Source organism: Phodopus roborovskii, unplaced genomic scaffold, assembly GCF_943737965.1.
Source record: "Phodopus roborovskii unplaced genomic scaffold, PHOROB, whole genome shotgun sequence".
Classification (NCBI taxonomy): domain Eukaryota; kingdom Metazoa; phylum Chordata; class Mammalia; order Rodentia; family Cricetidae; genus Phodopus; species Phodopus roborovskii.
In genome coordinates, this window is record NW_026126575.1 from 4,584,052 (window position 1) to 4,598,550 (window position 14,499).

Consider the following 14,499-nt stretch of genomic DNA (forward strand, 5'->3'; position numbering starts at 1 on the left):
GGGAAGTCTGGGCTCCATGCCTAGAGGGTCTGAGGATTCTCCCACTGTCTCCTATCTGACAGGGCAGGACCCTCCCTTGCAGTAGGCTCCCAACCCTGCAGGAGAAGGGGCTGGCTGTGAAGAACTGCCTCCCAAAGGCAGGAAGCACAGGCTTGCTGGGGGAGGCCTTGGAGAAGGTGGGGGGCCTTAGGTTAGTTACCCAACCTGAAGATTTACCGTAGAAGCAGAGTTGAAGCAACCAGAGTGAATAAACCACAGGGAAACAGGACTTAGCTCCTCAGGGAAAAGCTCCTCCTGCTTTTCCCTGAGGCTTTGTGCGCCCTGTCTTAAGCACACACACAGGGGCTGGCTGTGGAAACCACTGTAGGACATCTGGCTGTTCCCCTCCATTTCTGAAAATCACCAGAAGGCCCAGAATGGATGGCAGTTGGTCAGCAAGCATACCTGAATACCCCAGGGTATGCATGAGGTTGGCAGGGAGGAACCCTCTTAGTCCCCTCTTGACTCCTCCTCATCTTTTTCTACAGAGAATCAAATACCTGTTAACCCCCAGGGAGCCCAACCGCTGGGCTGTGGAGCGTGAGGGGGCCACACCCTTCCACTCCCGCTCAACCCTCGTCATGAACGGTGCGCTCATGAAACCCAGTCACGTCATCGTGGAGACCATGATGTGAGGTCCTGGCCATGCGACAGGCGCCACTTTCCTGCTGTTTACTAACATTAGATTCTCATAGGACCAGGTTTACAGAGCTTTATATTTGTACTAGGATTTTTTTTTTTAATTGTCACAGAAAATGTTACTCTATGTGTATGTGTGTGTGTGTATCATGTGTGTGTCTGTATATGTGTATTTTGTTTTGATTTGGGGGAGTATTTTGTACAAAAAGAACCCACAGGCCTACGTCCTAGGGAGAGGATGGACTTTCTTATCGATTTTGATGTATTTTATGGGAACTTGGTAAACTCTTCTTTGTATTTTTTTTTTTAACATATAACTATATATACTTACAGTCTGTCATACACTTTACCGCTTGAATCGGTCTTGCCAGCAATGGATCTCGTTTTCAAAAGCAATTCCAAGGTGCTTCTATAGCTGGCAGAAAGTTCTGCCCAAAAACAAACAAAAAGAAAGAGATTTAAAAAAAAAAAAAACTAAATTCTGGGTGGAATTTTCCTATGATGGTGGATATATCTTCAAGGAAGGTCTAGTCCCTTCTGGGCTGGTTCAGGAGGAAGAGCAGAGCTGAGGAGAGCCCCCTCCCCCCATTAGCTGAACAGGCCTGAACAGGGCTATGGGAAGAACCCTCTCTCTTTCTCAGCCAACAAGAAAGATGCCAAAATAATAATCCCACCCTCCTCATGAAGGATTGATGCTAAGAGCTAAGAAAAGTCGAGGCCAAGACCCCTCCCATTTATTTTGAAGTAGAGGGTGGAGTCAGGTCTTAGAGGCAGGAATGGGAAGTCTAAAGGGCTGGTAGGAATGCGGTTGGGGGCTGGGAGCCTCAGCTGGCTTAGGCAGAAGCCTCAGCCTTTCTTGAGCATTTAATACAGTCACCTGAGTGAGGCCAGTCCACAGGAGCTGCCAGGACCCTGGGGTCAGGGTTACACACAAGAAGGGGCTGTTGTATTTGAACAGTCATGGCAGGTGGGGATCAGGGCATTCCCTAAGCAGAATGCAATTTGGTGAGGGCCAGGAAGGAGGGAAGGAAGCCAGTGGACCAAAGGATATTAGCAGCTCAGGAGGTTGAGTGTACCCCAGACTGGCAAGTGTACCCCAGGAGGGCACTTTCCTTCCTTGGCAAACTCTTGTTAAAGATGACTTCCAAGAGTCATCCAGCTCCCTGCACAAAATGTTCAGAGTGGCTATAGATACTGGATCTTAAAGGATTAAACTCAAGTGCAGAGTCAACTTGGTAGTGACCTTAGATACTGTTTCCAAGCCACTGCAGTGGCTGCTGGATAGGTGTTTGCCTCCCCTCCCCCAGGGAACTAAAGAGAGAAGACAAAGGGAAATGTGTAGGTTGAGGTTATCTCCACAGAGACCAATGCCCCAGAACTGGCTGACCTCAGGCAGGGCTGTTTCCTTCTGAACCAGTAGAGGGCGCTACATCTTTACCCCCAGCTTCCACTGGGCCCAGCTGTGCCATCCTGAACCTCTTTTTGACAAATGTACACATTTTTCTGTCTCCAAAGCAATGTACTCTGCCAAGTGACCCTCTAGTCCTCTTCCAGTGGTTGCTGAGTCAGCCACCTGTGATTCTACCATGTTCCTATTGTCCTGTGTATTTCTGGTTGCTCTTGTGTTATTGTGACTGTTGGAGTTTTTCTTCCCCGATTTTACCAATTTGTAATGTGCCCTGTTTTTCTTTTGTTTTATGGAACCTTAAAAGTCACCACTGTGGGTGATTGAAGACAGGTGAAGTGTAAGGGAGAGGGGGCCCATCCAGCTGCAGCAGCATCTATGGTCATGCCTGTCTGCTCTTCCCCTCCACCAGGCACGCCACTCTGGTGAGCCTTCAGTATTTTGGGTTGGCAGACAAATGGCACCATTCTGGAAATGGCCTGAGAAAGGCCTTTTATCATTCCCAGACCAGATTCTAGACCAAAGACGCAGTGGGCCAAGTCCCCTGGCCCCGCCTGGATAAAGGCCAGCCGCCTCCAGAGTCCACTCCTCAAAAGTGTCCCTGCACTGGTCTTCAATGCCTGCCACTCTCACCCAGCCCCTGGCCCAATGGCCCTTGTTGTGATGCTTGTGGTTCTATGTCTGCATGTAAGTAACATTTTGAAGTAGAGCTCGTGACTCTGGTCCTCCTGCCTCTTGGAGAGAGGGCTAAGCTGTCAACCAACTAACCTGTCCCCTTGCCTGGAACAGGTCAGACTGTATCCTGCCTGTTAGATATGGGCAGGAAGCAAGGTACAATATCAGATTTAGATGAGGACCAGGCTGGGCCCAGGAGGATTCTCCTGGGAGATGTTATTTGGTCCCAAGAGGTATGTTAGTCTCCAAGTGGAGGATCCCTGCTGGGCACTGCAAACAGTCCCAGAGGTCCCCCAATCCAAGGCACTTTTGTAAACAGGAGAACTGAGGCCTAGAGTAGGAGAGACTTGCATTGGGAGCTGAGTAGACTGGATAATTGAGTCATTTGTTGCTCTGGGCTCCCCAAGGTATGGACAGAAGGAAAGCAGGACTGGGGTATTGTCAAGTAAACTGTCAGGCCTTCCCTGACAACCAGAGGCCAGACTGATATGGGCCCCCTGCCCATGCTCATGGAGCAAAGAGCAGCATCCACTTCTGCCCATCCTCAGTGTCTGGCTCACCCCAGCCCCATGCTATCCTTCCTTCCTCCCTAAAGCCCTTAGGAGCTAGGAATTGATTCCCATCCCACACCCCAACTGGCACCACAGGAAACTGAGGGCCAAAGACATTTAGGCAGGCTGTAATGGCAGGCCTTTGGTCTCCATGTAGCCTGAGGAGATTTCTTTCCCTCTTGGGAAGATGGTGGGGAAGGTTCCCTCTATGCTTCTGGCCCCAGACCTTATCTTCCTAACACCCTGGAAAACATGCAGACCATGGCAAAGCATGAGAAGAAAGCAGCATGTTTCCCCTCTGCACAGGAAGGGGCTTTCTGTATTGTAGGGTGCCACTACCATGGCTGACAGCTTTCTAGCCTGCTTCTTTGGGCAGACGGGGCAATGCTCTAGGCAATCAGTCTAAATAGGCACGAGTCCTGTTCCTCTCTCCAAGACGCAGACACAAGCCAGGAAGGCACCTTAGAGAAGGCCCCTCACAGTCCCACTCAATCCCGAGACCCCTGTCCCTATGGACATTGTAAATACCTCTGTGTGCACACCCCTTCTTCATCAAGTCTAAAACCACATACAAAAACCCCAGATACCCCAAGATGGAGGGGGACAGTGCTTCCACCCCCCGTCCTCCATGCTGACCTCCCAGTAGTTGGGTCTTCACAGGAAGCTGGTTTTCCATGTTCTTTGGGAGGGTTGTGGTGTCATTACAGGCATGTTCTGGCATGTTCCCTGAAGGGCAGAGCATCTTGTTACATATTTGGCTTCAAAATGAGATGGTAGCTCCATTTTTTTTTTAAACCCAATTAATCTTTCCAATCCCTAACAACTGTGACTCTGTATTTAGCACAAGAGAAAGCTGAGAACGTACATTTTGCCTCCTTCAGAAATATGTCTGGCTCATCAGGACATTTTTTAAAACTTCAAAATATTTTTAAGATATTTTAAACTTTTGTAAAAAATAAAAAATAAAAAAACAAACGTGCGCACGCATGCGCGCGCGCGCGCACACACACACACACACACACAGAAAAACCTGAAACCAACCAACAAGGGGAGGAGCGTTCTTGTTTGAAGGATCCTTGGTGTGTGACCTGTCTTGCAGTGTATAAGCTCTGTGTATTGGTGTTTAATGATGACGTCCCTGCATTTTGCAGGGTTCCGTTTTTTCCTCTTTTGCTTTTTAGATGAATATGTATATTGATATTTTAAATCCATCTTTGCTTTTTTTAGAGGAGTTTATAATCACCTTGTAACACAACAATAAACATTTCCTTTTTAAAATCCAACAGCGTGTTGGATTTTATTTCACCTTTACATTTTGGCAGGCACTGTACAGTTTATAAAGGGATTTCACTGGGGCTGGAGAGATGGCTCTGCTGTTAAGAGCATTTGCTGACTTTGGCTTTTGAAACAGGGTCTCTCATTAGCTCGGGGCTGGCTAATTAGAATAGGCTGGCCTCTGAACCTGAGGGAGTCACCGCGATCTCTCCTCCCCAGCTAGGGGATTGCAAGAACTTTTTACCTGGCTTTTAAGAAGACATGTGTGTGTTTGGGGAGGGGGTGATGTTGTGGGGGTGCCATAGGGTGGGGGGGTAGGGGTGGTATGTGCATATGAGTGCAGTGCCCACAGAGGCCAGAAGAGGGCATCAGAGCCCAGAGAAGAAGTTACAGTTAACTGTGAACCAGAGTCTCCTGGAAAAGCAGCATGAGCTCTCAATCACTAGATTGTTCTCTAGCCCCTGCATGGCAAACTCACATGGGTTTAAAGTCAAGCACATCACCTATACTGAGCCTCCCTGAGTTCCCCAGCCTGGCACTATGAAGCCAAAGCATGAGCCACATTGTTATACATTGTTACAAGAGTGAGTGCCTGTTTCCTAAGCCCAACTATCCTCAAAACTATGCTTGTAAACTAGCCCATACCTTTTACCTTGCTAAATTCCTGAACCTATGGTATATGACTGCTCTTTAACCTTATAAAAACATCTTCCCTGATGCCCTGGTATCTCCCCTTCCATGTGGTTGATGTGTTCTTGCACTTATCTACCTCACATGCAGCCTTGAGCTCTGAGTCCTGACTCTTCTGTCTAGGTGCTAACAGCCGATTTTCTCAATCGCTGTTTTCTATCAACCCTAACCCTTCCTTGTAAAAGGACCAGTGAGAGGCTGCTCTCTGTAATCCCAGCTTTGGGAGAGGCAGCCAGCTGGCCAATTCTAAACACAGCTTGCTTTAATCAGACTGTCGTAGAACTGCACACACCCCCGGCCCCAGGTCTAATACCACCTTTGTCTTAGCTTAATTGCTACATGATATCAAGTGTGGAATTATCCACTGTATTGGGGTGTTGATGCTTCCAGTTTCCGAATTTGGATTTCAGGTCTTCATATAAGGGATGTTCCCTGTATTAGCAGAGGTAAGAACCCCTGAGAGGAAGTTCCCAGACCAGGTTTGCTCCAAGATACATTGACTTCCCAGCCAGATCTTGGGTGGGTGACAACTATGGGTCTGCTCTGGCTGATTTCATAGACGGGACAGAATAAAAGAGCACCTCACCACTGTTCCTGCAGCCTTTTTGATGGCCTTCTCCCTGTCCACCTCTCTCCCTTCATCTGTCTCAGCCTACACTAACCTATGTGCCTCTAAGCAGGTCTCTTAGCCAACCAGATCTAGTCCCTCCTCTGAAATGTGTCAAAGAGTCATTCCCTGAGGCTGCTAGGAAGATTTTAAACATTCTTAAAAGTGTTCTGAGCTGTGCTTGGCACATAGGCTTGGCACATAGGTGCCTTGCGTCCTACCTGCCCCTCCCCACACAGTGAACTCACTGACAACCCTGAGGGAACAGCTTCTCTCTGCCCTTAGATCTGCAAGCCCCCCCCCCCCAGGCCTGGCCCTGTGCTCTGGACCCCAGAACCAGTGAGCTTACCTTGCCCCAGTTATAAGCAATAGCCAGACCTCCAGACTACACACCTGGCACCTCCCTTCAGCACTGCCAAAGGTTGGCTGAACAGACTAAGACACATCCCATCTCTCAGCCTAGTTTCCAGTGCCACCAGGCCTCTGAGCCATAGAATCTTCTAGACTCATTCTTATCACAGGTCCTTTATTCTTGCTGCCCCCCACCCCAACCCCACATACCTGGGACACTACCTCCAGGTCTAGCTTCTGTTCTGCAATTCTTACCATGACTATCACTCCTTCAGAGATGTCCTTGCTGGGTTACAGTTCTCCTTACCCTGTTCCAGTAAGTTGTTTTTTTCACTGTTTTGTTTTTGTTTGTTTGTTTGTTTCTTTGTTTTGTTTTTGCCTCCTAAAAGGACTTTATGACCAGCTCACTGTCTTCACTAGGATATACAACCCCCCCCTTTTTTTTTTTTTAAAGATTTTTATTTATTGTGTGTGGTAGGTATGTGCATGTGAGTGCAGTGTTAATTGGGGCCGGAAGAGGTCGTCAATCCCCTGGAGCTGGGGTTATGGGAGGTTATGAGTGCTGGGAAATGAACCTAGGTCTTCTGGAAGAGCAGTAAGTGCTGTTAACCACTAGCCATCTCTCCAGCCCCCAAAATAGCCCAGTGTTTTTTGTTTAAAGATTTCATTTTATGAGAGTTTTGTCTGTGTATGTACATATATCACATGTGTGCCTAATGCCTGCAGAGGTCAGAAGAAGGTGTCAGATCCCCTGGAAGTGAAGTTACACATGGTTGTGTGAGCTACCATGTGGGCTCTGGGAACCAAACCCAGGTCCTCTGCAAGAGAACCAAGAGCTCTTAACCACTGAGCCATCTCTTTAGCTTCATGGACCACTTTATAAACAAATGAGAAGTTGAGCAGCTGCAAGATTCACACAGCAACTGAACCTCATCAACCTGTTATTATATATATATATATAATATATTATAAATATTATATATATAAATATATATATATTATAAAGCAAACAACCTACTGTGTGCATATAACCGATTTTATTAAAAATTCATCCCAATAGCACTCATCTCCCCCTAGTCACTGTGATATCTGGTGGGACAAAGATTTATCCATGGGCCCCAGACAGACCACAGACCAGCCTGTACAATGGAGTCATGGGTGTGCTGGGTGCTTTCTGGGAGCCCTAAGAAAACCCACATAGAAAAATACTTTACAAGGACTATGTTCTAATATTAGCCAGAGAAAAATACAGCTCTGGGGGTGGGGGTGTCATAGGCAGGCAGGATGCTCACTGGGGAGGGAGCTAGGGTTGTTGTGTGGGGTAAACACCCCTGTGAGAAAGAAGCCAGGGGGATATTGCATATGAGAAGGCCTCAGGCCATGGCCAGGAGGTCCACCTGCCTGGCCTAGTTGCATATGTCTGGGAGGATGGGAGAGCCTCAGCCCGAGGGGAGGGCAGGGGTGGAGTAGTTATATTTTCAGAGCCTGGAGTCTTTGAGTGGAACACAGATTTCCCAAGTCAAAGGGCCCTTAGAGTACAGTCAGTCATGCCACATACCAGAAACCTAGAGAGGCTGAGCCATCTGCCCAAGATCACACAGTAGCAGGTGCTGGTGGCTGGGAGTCACCTCTCTGCTGTGTCATTCACCTGCCCTCAAAGCTGAAGGTCTTGATTTGTTTGTTGCCTGTGATGGGTGGGAAGTATTTTTGTACCCTAGGGCAGTGAAAGCAGAGATGCTGGATTACCTGGGCACAGGCATGAAGGACCCTGGGGAAGCCACCACAAAGGGCAAGGTCTGGGGGAACCCACAGAAGAGCAGAGAGCCAAGTAGTCTCAGTGGATAGGTGGAGATGGCCCTGTGTCTGCTCAGATTTACCCAAGAAAGGAACCAGGGGTAAAGAATGGCTTCTTGGGCCCCCATCTGCCCTCTTGAACAGGGAGTCTTTCTGGCAATGAGTTTCAAGGGCAGAGAAGGGGAGATGAGGTTGGGTTGGAGACCCCTGGGTCCTTGAGACCTTGATCTGGGCAAACACAAAGCCAATCCTCAGCCCAGACCAATGGGAGGTGACTTAGGTCCTGCTTGAAGCTGAAAGGGTTCTGCTTGGCCGAGATGGAGGAAGCCCGAGTTAAGGGATGCTGGTGTCCCCAGCTGTGAAGTGGGGACCTCCTTGAATAGCCTCTTTGGACATTGATCCCTCTTGCCACTCTTGTCCTTCAGCCATTTCCCCTCCATCTCAGTCAGCTTCTCTCTTTCCTCTTTCTCTTTCTTCCTTCCATAGATAGGGTCGATGGCAGAGCTGTGACTCAACCTTGTTTCCCTATCTGCTGGAATAGCAGGTGAGTGGATGCTCCTGCACTTTTCCACCCCAAGTAGTGACTTGGGCTAAGGTTTTGTGGAGCAGGAGAGGTGATGGCCACAGCTCTGCTCTGGGGTTCAGAACCACTCGTGAAGCTGAAATGGTTGAGCCACCAATCTGAAGGAAGGGCTAGCATTCCTTGGCACCTCGAATATCCTTAATTGGGGTTTCCCAGTGTGGTCATTGGATGCTGGAGACTGTCACAACAAGGGAGGATGCTATTCTTCTTGTGCCATATCCTTCCCAGTGGCAGGGTCCCTGTGTGATTGGGTACCACCTGTACAGCTGGATCGTTGAACACTTCTTGCCTCAGTCTAGGACTGTCCTTCTGTTTATTTGCCTCCCAGGAAGGGAAACACTGGCATCTCATTCCAGTTATTACACTGAGCTGGTCTGTCCCAAACTCTATCCTGGCTGAGCAGCAGGGCCGACCCCTTTTAGGTGGGGTCCTCTGAGCATCTTGAAGATCCAACTTTATGATGCTACTCTACTGGGTGTGGAATCTGCAGACCCACAAGTGGACGAGTGGGCCACTCCTCCATCTGAGATACAGGATGACCTCAGAGCATCTGAGGACTTCTGGGGCCTGGTACTCGTGGTGTCCGGCGGCTCTGTGCCAGTGGGTTACGGCTTATGACCAGCTCCAGGATGTCCCCAGCCTCTGCCAGGAGAGGAACCGCCAGGCAGCAGTCGAAGTCCCGAGTGCGAACATGGTTGACCTGCACAGTACATAGCCGAGGGACAGAGTTCCCATAAATGAAAGTTCTAGAAAGAAGTTGCACCTATAAGACTGATGAGCTAGAGAGAGGGTGGAACATGGCGGGATCAACGTTTAGAACTTATCTTGAGGATCTTAGTTCCCATTGAATAGCCATTCCTTGCCCACCTATGTCTCACCTAACATCCTTTCAATGATCAAGTGATCACTAGGTTCTGCCAACCTCCCAAGCTAAGAATGGCATCAGAGGCCTAGAGCATGGATTTCTGACTTGCTGTAACCAGCCTACCTGGGATTTCCACCAATATTTTTAAAATTGTCTTGCTTTCAATCACTCATGACTCCAGAGTAAACTCTCTCATCCCCTTTGAGGTGAGAACTGTGCTTTTCATTGATAGATCTTGTTTGACTTTCCTGAAATGAAGTCCTGTCCCCACCAAGATTTAGGAGAAAACATAAATTAAGTACATCTAGAACAAATACAACAAAGTCAACAAGGGGACAAAAATAGCTGGAACAAGGGAAGGGCAGTCTTGGAGGCCGAGTTAGGAATAGTTCTGTTTCCCAGACTCCCTTTCTGTGAGAAGATCGTGTGACTGGTTCTGGCTATAGGCTGGGAAGGGACCTGTCATATAATAGTTTGGAGTGAAGGCAAGAAATAGATGAAAGTGATTTCCTCCACCATGAAGTCTAAGGAGGTCACGTGTCTCAAGGAACAGTTACTAGACAGGCAGGCCCTCTCAGCCAGGGAGTCAACAGTGAGTGGAACCTCAGCTCTTGTATGAGCAGCCTCACTGGACTCATCCCACTGGCCTTTCCTCATGCTTTCATAGTGGGAATCAGGCTCTGTCCCTGGGCCAGTGCTGGGCTCCCCCTGAGTTACCTGCAGAAGCCTATCAAAGGGCTGCAGACCTCCATGCTGGGCTGGCCCATCAGTGCGCACAGTGTGGACGTAGACACCCTTCTCCAGGAGGCCATCTGAGACACTGAAGCCAAAGTCATTCCGCAGTGGGTCCTTGTGCAAAGTCACCTGGGAGGAGAGAGGGTTGCCTTTGCTCCAACCCCCATTATGTCCCAGGTATCCAGGCCCAGCTTACTGGCTGGCCATACTCCAGGCTGCCCTCAGCAGCCTGTTGAGCCTGTGCCCTGTGATATCAACCTTGCCAAGTGCAACCTGCATGTTCCAGTGCTCAAGGGTCCCTTAGAGAGTGGAGTAGGGGATCTTAGTGTTTTCATCACCCTGGCCAAGCCCAGGATGCTCTGATGTTTTGGTTCTTCTATAGATACACACAGGTGCAAGAGATGCAGGAGGTGGAGAGAAGGTGATGTCAATCATTTGCCTATGGTGTCATGTAAAGTTATCTCTTGGTATCTCCTGGCCCCTGTGAGGATCCCCCAATATGCAGATGCTCAGTGGTGTAGGACCTGCATAGAACCTGTGCCTGCCTGCCCACATGCCCAAGTCCTCTGCAGAGGGCTTCTGGGACCTAGTCCATAGTTAATGCTATGTAGATGATTCACTGCAGTGCTCTGGGAATGAGGTCCAAAGTCAGGCCATGTTCAATACAGATTTTTTTCTGTGAATACTTACTGTTGTTGTTGTTGTTATTATTATATTATTATTATTATTATTATTATTATTATTATTATTATTATTTTAAATAGTCTTGCTATGTAGCTCTGGCTAGCCTGGAACTTGCTATGTAGATAGGCTGGCCTTGAATTCACAGAGGTCTGCTGGCCTCTGCTTCCAAAGTGCTGGGATTAAAGAACTATACCACCATGCCTAGCTTTTCCCTGAATACTTTTGATCTGTGGTTGGTGGACTAAATTCAGAACCTGTAGGCAGGGAGGATTAACTGAATATATGTACATATACATATATGCAACTTTCATGTGTGTGTATACATGTGTGTATGTAACACACATATTTGTATCTGTGCACATGCATATAGGGATAAAGCTTGCTGAAAAATGAATAGCCGTTGTGGGGTGTAATTATCCAAATGGTGAGGGTTATAGAAAATCTAATAAAAATCCCTGGGTGTTTTTGTTGGTGGTGATTGGTTGGTTTGGGTTTTTAAAGTTTTAAAGTTTTTAAAGTTTTATGTGTTTGATATTTTGCCTGCATGTATGTCTGCATACCCATTGTGTGCCTGGTGCCCTTGGAGGCCAGAAGGAGACATCAGATTCCCCAAAACTAGAGCTATAGATGGTTTCTAGCTGCTGTGGGTGTTGGGAATCAAACCTGGGTCCCTCAAAGAGTAGCTGGTGCTCTTAGCTGCTAAGTCATCTTTCCAACTCCTAAGTCCCTATTTTTCAGTGAGGGAGAATAAAGCTCAACAAGGCAAGGAGGCCTTCAGCATCCCAAGTAGTTAAGCGCCTCCTGGTGCCAGGCCCCCAGTGCCCACATTCTGTGCCTGATTGCAACCCCCAACCCCAGTGCCCACCCTGTGCATCTCCAGGGGCGTTGGCAACAGCAGCTCCTGTATGTCTTCATGGGATGTTCGGACCTCCCGGCTCCTGCGCCAGGGCCGAAGGCCAGGTCTGCCATCCACAGCCACAGTCTGTACAGTGCCTGTCATGATGGAAGCCTGTGGGGACACGGTTGTCACTCAGACACCATATACTTACTCCATCCGGCTCTGTCAGGCAGGCGCTCGGTCACAGGGTGAACACAGTGGAGGAGGGCCATTAACCAATCACAGGATCAGAACAAGAGCTTCTGGGAATTAAGGACAGACTCTGTGCTGGGCTTGGTTCTCAGCAATCACAAGTTTTACTCATCTTATGTTCTGTAGTACCAAGCCATTTTCTGTTTTACAAATATGTTTAGTGAGAGAATTTGAACTCAGAATCTGACTCCACAGTTAGGGCTCTGAGCCTCGGCTCATATCATCAAGGCATATGGGAAGTGAGAGTCTAGGCGCCAGAGAGGAGCCAGTGATGTCCCCAGAGCTGCTATCTCCAACAGGAAGGGGAGACATGAGCACCACTGGCAGAGGGAACACTGCAAAGCTGGACTGTGGGAAAGCCTGGAGGATAAAGGTCTTCCAGTAGCCTGCAGCCTACAGTAAGTATGTGACTTTTTATCCCATGGTGGCAAGAGGGTGACTCTGGGACAAGTAATTAGTGAAGACCTGTGTGTGTTATGAGGGCATGGTGGCCAGGAAGGACATGGTGGGACTGTGGAGTTGCCAAGCAAAAGTCAAAGGAAAAGGGTCATCTGGACAAGCATGGAGATGAGAAAGGAGCAGAGCCGTGCCAAAGGATGGAGCAGTGGGCAGAGTCAGAAGTGCCTGGTAGGTGAGTGTGAGCTGAGAGTACCACATTTAGAAAGGAACATCCACAAACCATATGAGTAGGGGACACAGAGTTGTCAAAGTAGGGCGAGCCTTTCCCATTGTGATACTCAGCTTCCTAGGCACACATGTATCTCCCCAGCCTAGAAATAATTTCCACTCTGGTGGATAGTTCTGCCTGGCACTGATGTCCAAGTGCCAGGAAGACTGAGAAAACAATTGTTTTAGGGCCAGGCAAGCTGTCAGGGAGGAGATGGGGAGAACCTTGGTGCAGTGGATGTAGGTGTCTTTTGCACATCTCTTAAAGGTAGTCCTCACCTCTTGGAGAACCAGAGTCCACCGAGTAAGATCAGAGGCTGGGGATCTTAGGGTAAGGGTCCTTAGAGAGTAGAGAGCTGAAGTGGTAGCTCAGTGGGTGGGGGGAGTGCTTTCTGCACAAGTATGAGGACCTGGGTCAAGGTCCCAAGAACCTGTGTAGAGGCATGGAAGTGTGCACCTTGATCCTAGGGTTATATGGAGGATGGAAATGTGGATCCATGGGGCTTACTGGCCAGACAGTCTAGCCAAAATGCTAGGCTTCAGGTTCAATAAGAGACCCTGTCTCAAAATAGAAGGTAAAGGGGCTGGAGAGATGGCTCAGTGGTTAAGAACACAGGCTGCTCTTGCAGAAAACCTGGATTCAGTTCCCAGCAGCTACATCATGGCACTCACAGCCTATGTAATCAGCACTCCTGAGTTCTGATGCCCTTTTCTAGCCTCTGTGGGAACTGTACACATGTAGGGCACATATACACGCAGGCAAAAAACTAGTTTGGAGCTAGTGAAGTTCAAAGACTTGAGACCTTAGGGATACTCCTCTACCACAGAGAATAGAGGGCATGGGTAACTGCAGCTAAGGCAGCTCGGCAATGAAGTTGGAAAGTCCATCTGACCACAGACCCATCAGAGGTGAACCTATACTCTGACCATAGACACAACAGATAGCCAAACCTCAACCATGACCATGTAGACACAACAGACTGGTGAACCTGAACTCTGGTGGCTAGTACTAATAGAAAATGCAAGGGAAAATTTAAGTCTGTCTAAAACATACAAAAAAGTAGGGAGCTAAAAGGATGTTAAAAAAGAAATTCTCAAGATGTGAAAAGCAGAGATGTTAGGGAAATAAAAAATGTAAAAATTGGAAGAATTTCTAGGAATTGGGTTAAATATTGGGATAAATACAGCCAAGGAGAGGCTTGGTGAGTTGGGAGAGAGATTAAAGTAGGAAATTGCTCGATACTGTTATGTCAATCTAACACAAGCTAGAGTCATGTGTGAAGATGGACCCTCAGCTGAGAAAATGTCTCCATCAGATTGGCCTGTGGGCAAGCCCACAGGGCATTTTCCTTTTTGAAGATTGATGGGGGAGGGCTCAGCTCACTGTGGAAGGTGCCACCCTGGGAAGGTGGTCCTGGGCTGTGTAAGAAAACAAGCTGAGTAAGCCACGAGGAGTAAGCCAGTAGCAGCACTCATCCAAGGCCTCTTCATCTTTTGCTGACTCCAAGTTCCTGCCTTGCATTCCTGGCCTGACTCCCCTGGATAATGTACTATGATGTGGAAGTAACCCTTTCCTCCTGGTGTTTATCACAGAAATAGAAACCCTGACAATGACAATCCCAAACATGCATTTCTGCAGATTTCAAGAGTTTAAGTCACCCAGCAGTAGAAACCATTAAAATGTTTGATACTGAGTAGACAACAAGAGTCCCACAAACAAAACCTTTGGGGTCACAGCCAACTCAGGGCTTACAGGTCACCTCATAGCTTTGAACTATATTATATGAAGAAAGAAGAGTAGAAAGTAAATCGCTAAGAAACCAGGACAAGTATCTTTACTTATGTTTAAA

At 48.1% G+C, this 14,499-nt stretch overlaps 2 protein-coding genes across 2 annotated transcripts in view; one reads left to right on the forward strand and one right to left on the reverse strand.

Annotated features, from left to right (window-relative positions):
* Slc6a6 (solute carrier family 6 member 6) overlaps window positions 1-4,592 on the forward strand; it is a 46,560-nt gene extending 41,968 nt beyond the window's left edge. The window contains exon 14 of the mRNA XM_051203307.1: window positions 528-4,592. Coding sequence (XP_051059264.1) covers window positions 528-674 — 147 coding nt within the window. The 3' untranslated portion in view covers window positions 675-4,592. The remainder of the gene's footprint in view (window positions 1-527) is intronic.
* Window positions 4,593-9,126: 4,534 nt separating this feature from the next.
* Window positions 9,127-14,499, reverse strand: part of Grip2 (glutamate receptor interacting protein 2) — a 29,319-nt gene continuing 23,946 nt past the window's right edge. Inside the window, exons 21-23 of the mRNA XM_051203317.1 lie at window positions 11,759-11,902; window positions 10,192-10,338; window positions 9,127-9,309 (exon numbers count right to left, since the gene is read on the reverse strand). Of these exons, the coding sequence (XP_051059274.1) occupies window positions 9,151-9,309; window positions 10,192-10,338; window positions 11,759-11,902 (450 nt within the window). The 3' untranslated portion in view covers window positions 9,127-9,150. The remainder of the gene's footprint in view (window positions 9,310-10,191; window positions 10,339-11,758; window positions 11,903-14,499) is intronic.